Source organism: Coenobita brevimanus, chromosome 26, assembly GCF_032717465.1.
Source record: "Coenobita brevimanus isolate Jiangsu-jjx chromosome 26, ASM3271746v2, whole genome shotgun sequence".
In the NCBI taxonomy this organism is placed as follows: Eukaryota; Metazoa; Arthropoda; class Malacostraca; order Decapoda; family Coenobitidae; genus Coenobita; species Coenobita brevimanus.
The window spans coordinates 7480777-7494385 of record NC_136979.1 but is presented as its reverse complement, the minus strand read 5'-3'; the positions used below and the strand labels follow the sequence as shown (position 1 = coordinate 7494385).

General features: G+C 41.0%; 1 protein-coding gene across 1 annotated transcript in view; it reads right to left on the bottom strand.

The window, feature by feature from the left end:
• The window catches only part of LOC145394066 (CUE domain-containing protein 1), a 96521-nt gene extending 86672 nt beyond the window's left edge, over window positions 1-9849 (bottom strand). The window contains exons 1-2 of the mRNA XM_080268034.1: window positions 9025-9849; window positions 7218-7444 (exon numbers count right to left, since the gene is read on the bottom strand). Of these exons, the coding sequence (XP_080124160.1) occupies window positions 7218-7444; window positions 9025-9123 (326 nt within the window). The 5' untranslated portion in view covers window positions 9124-9849. The remainder of the gene's footprint in view (window positions 1-7217; window positions 7445-9024) is intronic.
• Between the last annotated feature and the right edge of the window lie 3760 nt (window positions 9850-13609).

The following is a 13609-nucleotide window of genomic DNA, read 5'->3' as shown; positions in this document are numbered from 1 at the left end:
CTGATAAGGGTGGGCCGGGGTGGTGGCCTACCTAGAGAAATGCATTACTGCCAACGTTAGCCTCTTGACAGCAGCTAATATATAGCAGTGATATGATTGGCAGGAAATCTAGACAATACATTAAAAATTAGGTAGTTCCAGGTGAATGTAAATATCACTTAGGCTTCTCCCTTCCCTCCTTATATGTATATTTATTACGAAAATAGATTATATGGCATATTTCAAGGGGAAATAAACAGTGAAAATTAGCGAATGAGAGAACGTGAGGTGTTGTCAGGTGATAATTAGCCAATTCCAGGTGTATGGCACTCTCACTTACCTTATTTCTTTCTTGTATATATTATTTGGTATAAGAATAGGGCATAGGGCTTATTTCAATGGATGAAATCAGTGAAAAATTCCAGGGAAGATTTACTTAGCGTAGCACGGCCGGGCAGGCGAGAGGATAGGGTAATGGAGGGGGGGGTAGGGAGGGGAGTCAAGAACGGGGAGAAATGGCTAAATTGTCAACAATGAATGGGAGTATAGATGAGATTAGGAGTGCTGACTAGTGTTGGACATTGGCAGCACTGATAGATGATACAAGCCCCCACTTCAAAGCCAGGGTGAATTCAAAATAACACAGAATCACAAAAGTGACGCCCTGCGGTATGATCCCTTGCTCCCAAGTGTCATGAAAGTGACACCCCGCGGTTAAGGGGTTAAAGCAATTCATCCACACAACATAATTTAAGTGAGATCAAGCTGAGTCCCAATTATATTGGTTGCAACCCCACAAAGTACAGAATAACGCCTTAAGAATAAGCTAATTACAGGATGTGCAAAAAAAACACTAGCGAATATAACCAGCACCAGGACACAATGACATGAACCTAAAAGGCACACAGTCAACTGCATCAGTATAAGATCTACCCAATTCTTGCAAGTTTATGCTACACCACCACCACCAAAAAAAAAAAAAAAAAAAAACATACTGTACATGTAACAACAACTTTTGAATGTAACACTGCTCCAACATTGGCACAAACCACAAATACACAAAGCAGACCCTCGCTTTGTGTTGGTCACTTCTCACACAGCACTGTTTACCTCTACCTCAACCCATTTTGCACAACAAAATAGCTGATCAACAGCCAATTTTTCCCTACCAAAATTCAAAACACTCGCTTCTGACGAATCCAGGGAATGACTTGGTGGGCTCTGATGCCTGGCTTCAGTCCTAAAGAGGCAAGTATAAATTCCACTTACTGACCACTCATTACCATTATATTCTTATTCATTCATTATTTCTCATTCTTAAAGATAATCAGTGTGTTTTTATGCAGATGTCTGGTGGGGGTACATTTTTTAAACAGGGCTAGAATGGGAACTTTGGAAAATGTTTGAATCATCTTAATCACATTAGCCAAAAAACAATGGTTCTTATCGAACGATTTCAGTAATTCAGTTACATACAACAACTTTTCTGAGAGATACAAGTTTCCATAGCCAAACTACAATGTGGCCATCACTCTTCGCTTTCCACAGTGACACAAAAAGCAACATTAAACAAATGGTGCCAGGCAGACATGGGGTCAAATAGGAATTGAATTGGAATTGAATTTGAATTGATTGAAAAAATACATGAATTGGAACTGAACTGAAGAATGTGGATACCGGAAAAGAATTGAATTGATTTGGAACTGATGTCAATGAATTTATGTGAACTGATGCTTCAGTCAATTAAAATGCGTGATGCGGTACAACAACATAATGGTTGACTGAGACATGCGTGAGTTTTCTTTTTCAGCAAACTTCAGCCATGTACGGGTACATTTTTTTTGCACTTCACTGAGTCAGATTTTCAGTCATCAAGTGCACACGAAAGTTTCCTCATATTAGCCCTAGCATCGATAACTTGTACAGTACTTGGCTATCCCTGCTACATCAGCACCTGTAGAACGGCTGTTCTCCGTTGCTGGAAAATTTTTCAAGCCAGAAAGGTGCAACCTAAGTGACAGTCGTTTTGGGCAACTAATGATGATCAAGTGTAATCCAGAGTATTCTCAACTATAGACTATAATGTGTATTTCACTTAATCATAACTAAAGAAAAACCGTGTGAACACCAGAACATATAATAAGCAAAATGAGCGTGTGAGGCGGTTTGTGGAGTGAGGAGGAGATGCAAGGGTGTGCAAGGGACAGCATGGTGGAATGATGAGGTGAAACGAGCTGTGGAACAAAAGAAGAAGGCATATGGTGAATGGTTGGCGAGTAGAGGTAGGGGAGAAGATGAGAGAGAGAAGAGAGAGGTATATGTGAGCAGGAGAAGGGAGGTTAAGAGACTGGTGAAGGAGAGTAAAAAGAAAGTGGATGAAGAGTTTGGGAGGAATTTGAGTGTGAAATGGAGGGAGAGTAAGAAATTGTTTTGGAAGGAGGTAAAGAAAGTAAGGCAGTGTGAAAGGGGAAATAGTAGGGGAGTGAAAGATAGGAATAATAGATTGTTGGTGGAGAAGAGAGAGAAATTGAGGAGATGGAAGGAGCACTTTGAGGATTTGTTGAATGTAGAGAGTGAGAGCAGTGTGAGTATAAGTGGTTGGGGAATGGCTGGGAGAAGAAGAGATGAGAGGAGGGAGGAAGAGATCAGTAGGTCGGAAGTAGTGGAAGCGATGAAGAAGATTAAGCTGGGAAAGGCCCCAGGAATTGATGGAGTGTGTGGTGAAATGCTTAGGTATGGGGGTGAGATTGTTGTGGAGTGGATATGGAAGTTGTGTAGATTGGCTTGGGAAGAGGGAAGGGTTCCAGAGGACTGGAAATCAGGTATAATTGTTCCTCTGTACAAAGGAAAAGGGGAGAGAGAAGTATGTGGTAACCATAGGGGTATTTGCCTTCTTAGTGTGACTGGTAAAATATATGGTAGAATACTCATTGATAGGGTTAGGCATATGACAGAGGAGCTAGTTGGAGAAGAACAAGGGGGATTTAGGAAGGGAAAAGGGTGTGTAGATCAGATATTTGTTCTAAGATGTTTAGTGGAGAAGTATCTAGAGAAGGGAAGGAAAGTGTACGCTGCCTTCATGGACTTGGAGAAAGCTTATGACAGAATAGATAGGAAAGGTATGTGGAAGGTATTAAGAATATATGGAGTGGAGGGGAAATTCTTGAGTGCTGTGAAGAGTATGTATGAGGGAGCTAGGGCTACGGTGCGAGTGGATGGTGAGCTGAGTGAGTTCTTTGATCTCAATGTGGGACTGAAACAGGGGTGTGTGATGTCTCCATGGCTGTTTAATATATATATGGATGGGGTCGTAAAGGAGGTACAAGGTAGGGCAGTGGATGTGGGGGTGGCCCTAATGAATGAGGGTGAGATTTGGAAGCTTCCGGTGTTGCTGTTTGCTGATGATACAGTATTGTTGAGTGAAGATGAATGGGAGTTGCAAGGTTTGGTGAATGATTTTGGGACAGTGTGTAGGAGGAGGAAGCTGAAAGTTAATGTAAACAAAAGTAAAGTTATGGTGTTTGAGAGGAATGAAGTCACAGAGTGTGCAGTGAGGTTGGATGGTGAGGATATGGAGAATGTGAGTGCATTCAAGTACTTGGGTAGTGTGATGAGTAAGGATGGAACTTTGGGGGATGAAGTACGTGAAAGGGTACAGCAGGGAAGGAAGGTTGTTGGCACACTGAAAGCAGTGATGAGAAATAGGGAGGTGAGTATGGAAGTTAAGAAGTCCCTGAATGATGGTATTGTGATCCCTACTCTGACGTATGGAAGCAAGGCGTGGACCTTGCAAGAGGGGAACAAGTCAAGAGTGAGAGCAGTGGAAATGAGTTACTTGAGAGGAGCATGTGGAGTGACATGGAGGGACAGGTTGACGAATGAAGAAGTGAAGGAACGTTGTGGGGTAGATGTGGATGTGGTTGAAAAGATTAGGAGAAATACACTGAGGTGGTTTGGACATGTGGAGAGGATGGAGAATGAAAGACTGACTAAGAGGGTGTATGTAGGTGAGGTGGAGGGGGGGAGAGGGAGGGGTAGACCGAGGATGAGGTGGAGGGATGGAGTTGAGAGGTATATGAGGGAGGGGGGGGTGAGTTGGGGGGAGGGGAGTCAAATGGTGGGTGACAGAGTGACTTGGAGGCGTTTTGTCTGCGGCCACCCTTTGCGGGATTAGGGCGTCGGGCTATAGATAGATAGATAGATAGCTTTCAGATCATGAGGAAATTGATGAATAAAAGTAACTTACTTAAGTTATAATGCAGGTATTGATATTTTTTTAGTTTATCTACAATAATATAGAATGCAGCTACTGACTGTTTTACTTTATGTACCCACATGTATCAGTACGGAGATAAAATGGTAAGGCCTACTAAAGATCATAATTTTTCCATGTACGTACAATAGCAGAAATAATAAAAAGTAAAGAATAGAACGAGATGAATTGGAATTGAACTGAATGGAAAAAGATGCGAACTGACGTGAAATGGAATTGATTAAAGGTATCAATTCTTCTGAATTGGATCTGAATTGAATTGATATATTCAGTTTTGTAATGAACTGTATTTGAATTGGCACTGATAAAAGTTGAATTGACCCAACCCTGGTGCCAGGTACAACAAACCTCGCCCGACAGCAGTTATTTTATTGCTATTATACAGTACTGTATACTGACTTGTTTCTGCCATTTAGCTTCAGTGCACAATTAAAGTCTAGGGTAATGACATAACTGTTTTCAAGTTATGCCCTCTGAAAATCCATGATCTTGCATTTGACCTTTCAATGTCACTCAAGGTCAAAAGTCATGCTGCCAAATGAAAGCCCATATGAGACTTCCTATAACTTGATAACAGTAAATATATCTTCAGTGAGTTTCGAGCTATAGCCCCCAGATTATGCGTAACTTTGAATTTGACTTTTCAAGGCCACTTATGGTCAAAGGTCAAGGTACCAATTAAAAACCCATATGGGATTTCCTGTATGTAGATAAAAGTAAATATATATCTTCAACCAGTTTCAAGTTATGGTCCCCTGAATATCCCTGACCTTGAGTTTGACATTTCAAGGTCATTCAATGTCAAAGGTCTTGCTGCCAAATGAAAGCCTATATTACGAGTTCCTGTATGTTTCTAATAGTAAATCTCTCTATTCTCAACCATTTTCAAGTTATAGCCCTCTGAAAATCAGTGACCATGATTTTGACCTTTCAAGGTCACACGATTACCTCCAAAATTTAATTACTGTACTTTTTTGGGGGACCAGTGCCCACATATCCTGATAGTTTCATGTAATATCATTCAGCCATTTTTCCATAATGTTGCTAACAAACAAAGAAGCAAACAAACAAACAAACTCAACCAAAAACAATACCTTGTCGGACTCTGTCCAGGCAAGGTAACAATCAACTCTGCCCTTATGTAATGCCGCCCATCACACCCAAGGACACTTTATATGTAACTCATTCTCACAACACACACAAAGCTTCAATATACAGTAATTTCAATAAATGTCTCTGAGAGTACTTGGCAAAAATGCAGATTCCTGCAGTCAATTGGGTTCGGGTCTATATAAGCCTGAGGTTACAACAACAACATTCTCCATTTCCCTGCCCCTGGGATACCTGCTATTATCACATCAAAACAGTAAGAAATGTGTATGAGGAAGTTAATGTGTACGTGAATATCAGCTTCGTATTTCAATCAGTGTACATGTGGCCAAGTTCCAGGCCTTTATCTGTGTACTTATAGCCACATGCCTTGGTCACAGAAGAGGCCACCACAAACCAATTACCTTCACATCATTCAGTCTTTAATCATCAGGGCATCCTCTCTCCAACTCACACATACACACACACACCTCATTCATATAACTCTACCCCAATCCCCCCATCTTATCCACTGTCTCTCCCTTCCCCTCCCACCTCCACCTACCTTATACACAGTACATTCTCCTAGTCAAGTTTTCATTCTCCAGTCATCATGTGGTCTAACCATCTAAGGTATGGTATTTCTCCTAATGCTTTTCAGTACATCCACATCAACCTCGTAAGACTCCTTCACTTCTTTGTGTGTTTCTCCATGTAATTCCATGTACTTCTCAAAAGTAACTCATTTCCACTCTTCTCTCTACAGACGTGCCTTTCCAAAAAAGTCCAAGCTCCGTGTCCATATATTAGAGTGGGGATCACAAAACCATCATGCAGTGACTCTTCTACTTTCATGCTCACTCCCCTAGGACTAAGTGTGAAAACTGTATTTGCATGGATTTACCAAGCTTGTAGGCCCACTTCAATTATGTACTATATAACTCCTAGGTCAGTAGCAGTCATACACCTACTGCTACAGTCAACCACCTACTACACATCTATTCATTAAAGACAGGGGTATACATGAGCAAGTTAGGTTGAAGATACAAGAAAGTATGAAATGCCAAAAAGAATGTAAAATGATAAGGTAACTGAATGTATGAATAAGAGAGGTATGGAAACTGAGGAAACAAAAAAAGTGACAACTGAAAAAAAAAAAAAAAAGGACTGTTACTATTGTTGTTGATGTTCATGTTGTTGTGACCCCAGGCTTATCTAGATGTGAACCCAATGGGCTGCAGATTGAAGTTGCAATTCTCCGGCAACCTGGTACCATCCTCCTTCTGGGGCAGAGCAAGGGAGCTGATGGATGTTTGTGCAACAGGCACAGCTGCTAGGCTGGGGTATTTTGGTACCACCAAGAGAAGTCTCCCTCTCCAGCACCACAGAAAAAGATGGATGAAGTGGATGAAGTACATAGAGTATTTTCATGACAAGGGTTTCAACCCCTTTTTAACTTGGCAGTCAACAGAATTATCTCAGCCTCATAGGCAATATGAAACACATTTGTGTGTGGACTGATTAGTTTGTGAGGTGGAGCCAAAAATCGAGACGGCTTGAATATTAACTGAATGATTGAATGCATGGTCAATTTTATGGTTACTTTTACTGAGCATTCTGCTGATCGCTCTCTTGTTGTCTTACAGTACTTTTCCTTTTTCCTGGATTCCTCCCACCTTACACATTAGTGAAAAGTAAAATCAATATGACAAAAGGTGGTGATGGTGAAAGTGGTGATGATGATAATGATGATTATGATTTTAATGCCTGACATTTATATCTGGTTGCAAAACTGCACTTACATACCTGCAACTAAAACTTCCCCTATGCTTGATATTGCATAACAATATACCTGAATCTAAACAGTGATACTCACAGTGGAGATCGATTAGGCGAGGGAACAGCCTGGTGGTAGCTGGGTGGGGGTGTGGCAGAGAGCGCATAGGAGGGTGGCAGCTCATTACTGGCACCTCCTCCATGAGGTGCCAACTGCCCCCCTCCCACTGTCGGCCCCTCCTCCTCCCGGGTCTCAGTGTCAGTGGTCATGGTCAGTAGCTGGTCTATGGTCTCATGTACTGCACCCTGGTTGGCACGCAGCACAGCCTGGTTGCAAAATATCACAGTCTGAGAAATAGTGATCAGAGCAAAGACTCATGAATATATCATGGATCAGGGATGAAATACATCCATCCATCCATCCATCCAAATCTATGCCACCTTATGAGGAGTGTAGGAGCCCAGGGCTAGGCAAGTTGGTCCTGACATTTAAGATGAGAGTGGCCTGCCTCACTGATCCCTGAGTGGCATTACGTGAGCAATAAACCCCAACCACCCCTTGGATATAAACCTGCACAGGCTCAATCCAATTAGAATGCCTTGATTACCCACTAAACCACCAGGTGCCATAATTTTGTTGTATGGTTACTATTCAGCTTGGTAAATGGTTTCCTGGTGTACAGGAAACCATTTGGCTTGTCACTCAATGCAGAGTCACCCATAGGCAGAAGGAATAGGAAAGAATGAAGGAGAGAGAGACAGAAGAGGGAGTGTGAAGTCACCTGTAGGCAGATGGACGAGGAAAGAATGAAGGAAAGAAAGACAGAAGTGGAAGGAAGGAAGAGAGGAATGGGCAAACACCCAAAGCTGTTCTACATCGAGTGAGTGGAGGGTGAGCACCCCCACCTACCACTATGGGATGAAATACACACATTAAAAAGAAGTGCATATCACATATAACAGCAATCATGCACTCTGGAAAAAAAATTAATCCTAATTAGAGATGTATCGACGCCAAAATTTTGACCGATACCGATACAAAATTGGACTGATACTGATACTACTACTCATACCGATACCAATACCAGTGAGGGAGGGTGGTGCATGCTGTCTGAAGGCTGTGGCAGGGCCCTGAGCCGCTGATGTGAGGCTACCAACCTGTCTCGTACATGTCCATGGTGGCAGATGTGGCTCATTACCAAAGAATGTACTGTATTACTATGCACCATGTACTCAAAATAATATGATACTGTACTAAATAATTGGATATTACCAATAATTTATTTTTGATCCCTATAAAACATCCAAATTCTATTTAGCAAAATAACTTCCAGTGAATGATATGCTATGCACAAAATTCCTTTTACATATTGGTAGTATCGGCAGAAAATCAGCTGATACCGATACTCTAAAAATGGACTGATACCACAGATACCGACACCAATACCGATACATCGGTACATCTCTAATCCTAATCACAGTCAGCGCAGTCTGGCAATGCTGTAGAAAAAAATCTAAACATGATCACCACCTGAAAAGTACTGAGATTATCTTGCTTACAGAGAATAAGAAACGCATATTGTATGACACACAATTATTAAGTGCAACTCCAGACTATTAAAAATTGTTTCCTTATTAAAAAATATCATCACTAACATATGTTAAGAAAATAAGACATGATGTGGAAAGCACTGAACAAACCACTGTTAACTATAGTTTGTCCACCCCATCTTGCCCAACATTTCCACCTTTTGCAGCTTACTTCCCATAACTCAGTAGCAGAATATGACAATACCGTGACTCTACATCCATTTTCCCTGGCATGTCTAAGGAATGCTCTACATTAATCTTTTGTTGCAGATCAGAATTCAAGATGGTGGGATGGCGATCATTTACAAGGGTCTTACCTCAATGACATCTGCATCCACATCAGGAAACATTGTCTTGAAGTCTTCCATGGCCTGGTGGAAATCCAACTGTGTGGCCTGACCCTCCACAGCCGCCATCTTTGCTCTGAGGCGGCTGCGGTCAGGCCGCAATCTTCGTCGAACAATCCTGAATACCTTGGGGCTGCACAGTTCACAAGGGGTGGGGGGAGTCTTTTTTTTTTCTTTTTTCTTTTTTTTTTTTTGTGGCTCACTGGATTGACTTGATGATGTGACAGTCAGCCATGTACAGTACTTCTAATATTCTAATTTGGCAATGAATGAGCTTGTTGGTGGTGGTTCTTGGTGAAAGACTGATTTATAAAGCTTGTGATATCTATCTAAAAATTATTTTTTGACAATTTACCATCTATTCACTTTCTATATCTTGAGCAACATGGATGCTTCACCAATTTAAAGATGAACACTTCCTGGGATTCTATATTTTCCTGCTATGAATAATAATCCCCTCTTTGAACTTCTGAACTACTAAGATGAGCTGCAAACAATAATATATATACCGTAATTTTAGATCAACTACCTGTATTGCCTCTATCTCTATAAATCATCTCCCAGGGCCACAGTGTCAGATCTACCTCTATAAATTATCCTCTGACCCAACTATGGCCCTATCTCTATATGTTATCTTCAGATCCTTGATTATCACAGCCTTGATGCTTGGGATTCTGTGGCACGAGGTGGTGGTGTTACTAGTGTGGTGGTGTTGGCGTTGGGTGTCCGCCATGACGAGCAACCACCATGCTTGCCACACACCCTCCCTACATGTCCCACTGCCAGTCCGGGAGGTAACCTGACACAAAACAATAAAAGATTGGGAATTAGGTTACAGAACTATAACTGTATGGAATAAGCATCATAAAGTGCAAGAGCTGAAATGTATGGGAGTTTTTGAATGACTCAAATAGTTTCCACAAGACAGAAAAGCCACAAGAAAAAAATCCCCACAGATGAAGATTTAAATACAGTGTTTGTTGTTAAACGTTTATTATAATATTTGTTCTCTCTCTCTCTCTCTCTCTCCCTTTTTTTTTTTAATTATCCCTTTCTTGCAATTAACCCGCCGCATACCACTGACATACATATGTGCCCAAACGTTTTGTCACTGTGACTCCTGTTGATGTTTATAAATGCACTGCAATTGCAAGGTCCATCATTTGCACATTTTTCAAATATCGCGCGTGATTTTTGGTACATATACCGGGACAGCTTCCTCTACTCGAGGCCAGACAGGGACAATGCCTTACCCTACGTGACCTTCCCCCCCCCCCCGGCATGCCACTGTCTCGGCAAATCACCTGCTACCAGTGACCTGGCCAATAAAGACATGTCGCGCCACTGTATGAAATTCAAGGCGAGAGTGATTCCCCAATCGATGAGAATGTAGAGGACAAAGTTTATGTGGCGTCAGAGGAAGAAACGATCAGAAGTGATGAGCAGGTAATGTCGCCAAAAAAGATGGTGGTATGCTGATGTGTTACTGTGTGAAAACCAATATACTCTTGTACTACATATAAATTCATACCAAATAAATAAATATCTACCTATTCTGAGTGGTTTGGAATAGTTACCCCTTCCATAGAAAATGTCTTCTCTGGAGCTGGGCTCGATAGAACATGGTACCAGGTAAGGGTAGGGTCACCTGTATCTGGCATTTCTAAGCTCAGGTGAGCAATTTCTCTCTGAAGTATCAATAAAAAAAAAAAAAAAAAAAAAAAAAAAAATGCCAGGATTGGGGGAGGTCATTGGTGAAAAATCTGCTGGGACATGGTGGGTTAAACACTGTCTTTCCATTGATTTAACTTAAGAGATGAGGTACCTGTATTAAGCTTTATTTTTCTATTAACCCCTACACCGCGGGCATGTTTACCGATGTTTTGCGTGTGCTGCGGGGTTATTCGGGCTCCGGCAGACTCTCAAAAAATATTTGCCAAAAATCAGTTATTAGTCCTAGAATATTAAAATTATATATGCTTATGGCACATACCTTCAGCTTTCTCCTGGAATGTTTGTTGAGCCTTCGTCAGTTACCGTAGGGCTTGTGGAGACCTCTGAAGTTGGGTAACGAAGTCTCCACTTTACACTTCCTGACAACCCGTAATATGATTACCACAGCCAGATATTAACACTATAAACACTACTCTATGATTTTCAAGTAGTTTGGGATCCATACTCCAAAAAAAAAAACACTGTGAAAGCAATGAAAATTATGAGCGCGTCTGACCGCCGCACTTGCGCTAGTTCGCTCTTGGTACTCTGTCATTTATTATTCATAAAACCCCTCACACTTTATATTTCTATTACTATATAACACTTATATATATCTACAGTCTTTATCCATAAGTTTCCTTCAGTAGTATTAGTTTATTGTCACTGTAGGGATTCAATTTCTTTCAGTAAAATACGTAGCATTCACTTTCTCGTCCTGCATACTAGCATTGAGAGTGAATGTCACTTTCATCTTCACTCTCATAACTCATAGTATTCAGACATGCTAGAGTGAAACTTTCACTTTCATTACTCCTAGGGTATATACTCGTATTCTTATAATACTACTCATTTACATTTCTATTTACAGTCTCTATTTTATTTATGTTTTTTACATTTCTATTTTATATACACTGTGTTATGCACTGTCACTTGAAGTAACTTATAAAACTATTTTCCATTGTTCACGTATATTTACATTCATTACTTTCACTTGCTGTTTACACATTATTTACAATTCCACTTGCACTGTTTTACTCAATAGAAAGATCGTAGTCACTCTTTTATCAATTGTCAGCCCTTTACCTCTTTCCACACGAGGTTTAGTAGGGGGTAAAGGTCACAGGGCCCTTTGCATGGGGGTGAAAAAGGCCCTGAAGTCAGCAAGAGGGACAGCCGTACCTCCTCTTCGGAAGATGAGAGAGAACTGATAAGGGAGGGCCGGCCCGGGTAGAGGCCTACTTAGGGGATATTCAGTACTACCAACGTAGCTCTTGAAACAGCTATGTATTTCACTGAAATGATTGGCAGGAAATCTAGACAATACATTAAAAATTAGGTAGTTCCAGGTGAATGTAAATATCACTTAGGCTTCTCCCTTCCCTCCTTATATGTATATTTATTACGAAAATAGATTATATGGCATATTTCAGGGGAAAAAAACAGCGAAAATTAGCGAACGAGTGCACGTGAGGTGTTGTCAGGTGATACTTAGCCAATTCCAGGTGTATGGCACTCTCACTTACCTTATTTCTTTCTTGTATATATTATTTGGTATAAGAATAGGGCATAGGGCTTATTTCAATGGATGAAATCAGTGAAAAATTCCAGGGAAGATTTACTTAGCGTAGCACGGCCAGGCAGGCGAGAGGATAGGGTAATGGAGGGGGGGTAGGGAGGGGAGTCAAGAACGGGGAGAAATGGCTAAATTGTCAACAATGGATGGGAGTACAGATGAGATTAGGAGTGCTGACTAGTGTTGGACATTGGCAGCACTGATAGATGATACAAGCCCCCACTTGGAAGCCCGGGTGAATTCAAAATAACACAGAATCACAAAAGCGATGCCCCACGGTATGATCCCTTGCTCCCAAGCGTCACAAAAGTGACGCCCCGCGGTTAAGGGGTTAACAAACGCTTACAATATCTATTAAGTTAGTTTACGTCAGTTGTTTACAGTATTTGTTAGCTTCTTTTTTTCTTCTTGGACTGATTTAAGAGTATTTGTATCTCATAATTTCCCTTCTTCCGCAGGTCCTTCTATCTTGTGAGGGGTAAATTGGTAAATATGGAGAGTACCAGTAAGTCCTCCTGTTTTATTTTTACTAAGCACAGTACAATTTTTCACCCCCACTCTTACCTTACTCAGGAAGACTTAATGATGTACAGAAATGTATAATTATTTCAAAGTGCTTTACTTTCATAACCCTGCATAAAGCACGTATGTACAGTATACAGTACTCTGAGAGGGAGGAGTTTTGGTTGGGGATAGAGGGCTTCATTGCTGTTACACACAGTGGAATGGTGCCATCTGTTTTAGGTAATTACATTATACTGTATATAATTTCTTTAGACTGTCAGATTTGGTTTATGATAGTAAAAACGAAACAAAAATAAAAAAATATAAAAAACACTTTCTGCAAGTCAGTAAAGTCTCCTTACTAAGGCATGAACAAAAAAACATAAAGAGCACTAAAAAAGTGAAAGACCATGCCTCTCTCACGTAAGCCCCATTCAAGTAAAATAAAGGTATCAGTAACTAAATAATAAAATAAATAAATAAATTTGTGGTAGATGGGGCGCTCACCATCCACTCACTCGATGTAGTGCTGCTCTCAGGTGCCTACCCTTTCCTCTCCTCCCTCCATTCCTTCGTTCCTCTTCTGTCTATCTTTACTTCATTCTTTCCTCATCCTTCTGCCTACGGGTGACTTTACACTCCCTCTTTTGTCTTTCTTTCCTTCATTCTTTCCTCTTCCTTCTGCCTGTAGGTGACTCTACCCCCCCTGGGGGTACAGGGGTTTCAATAATACTCCCCCAGTATCCCTGCTTGTTGTACGAG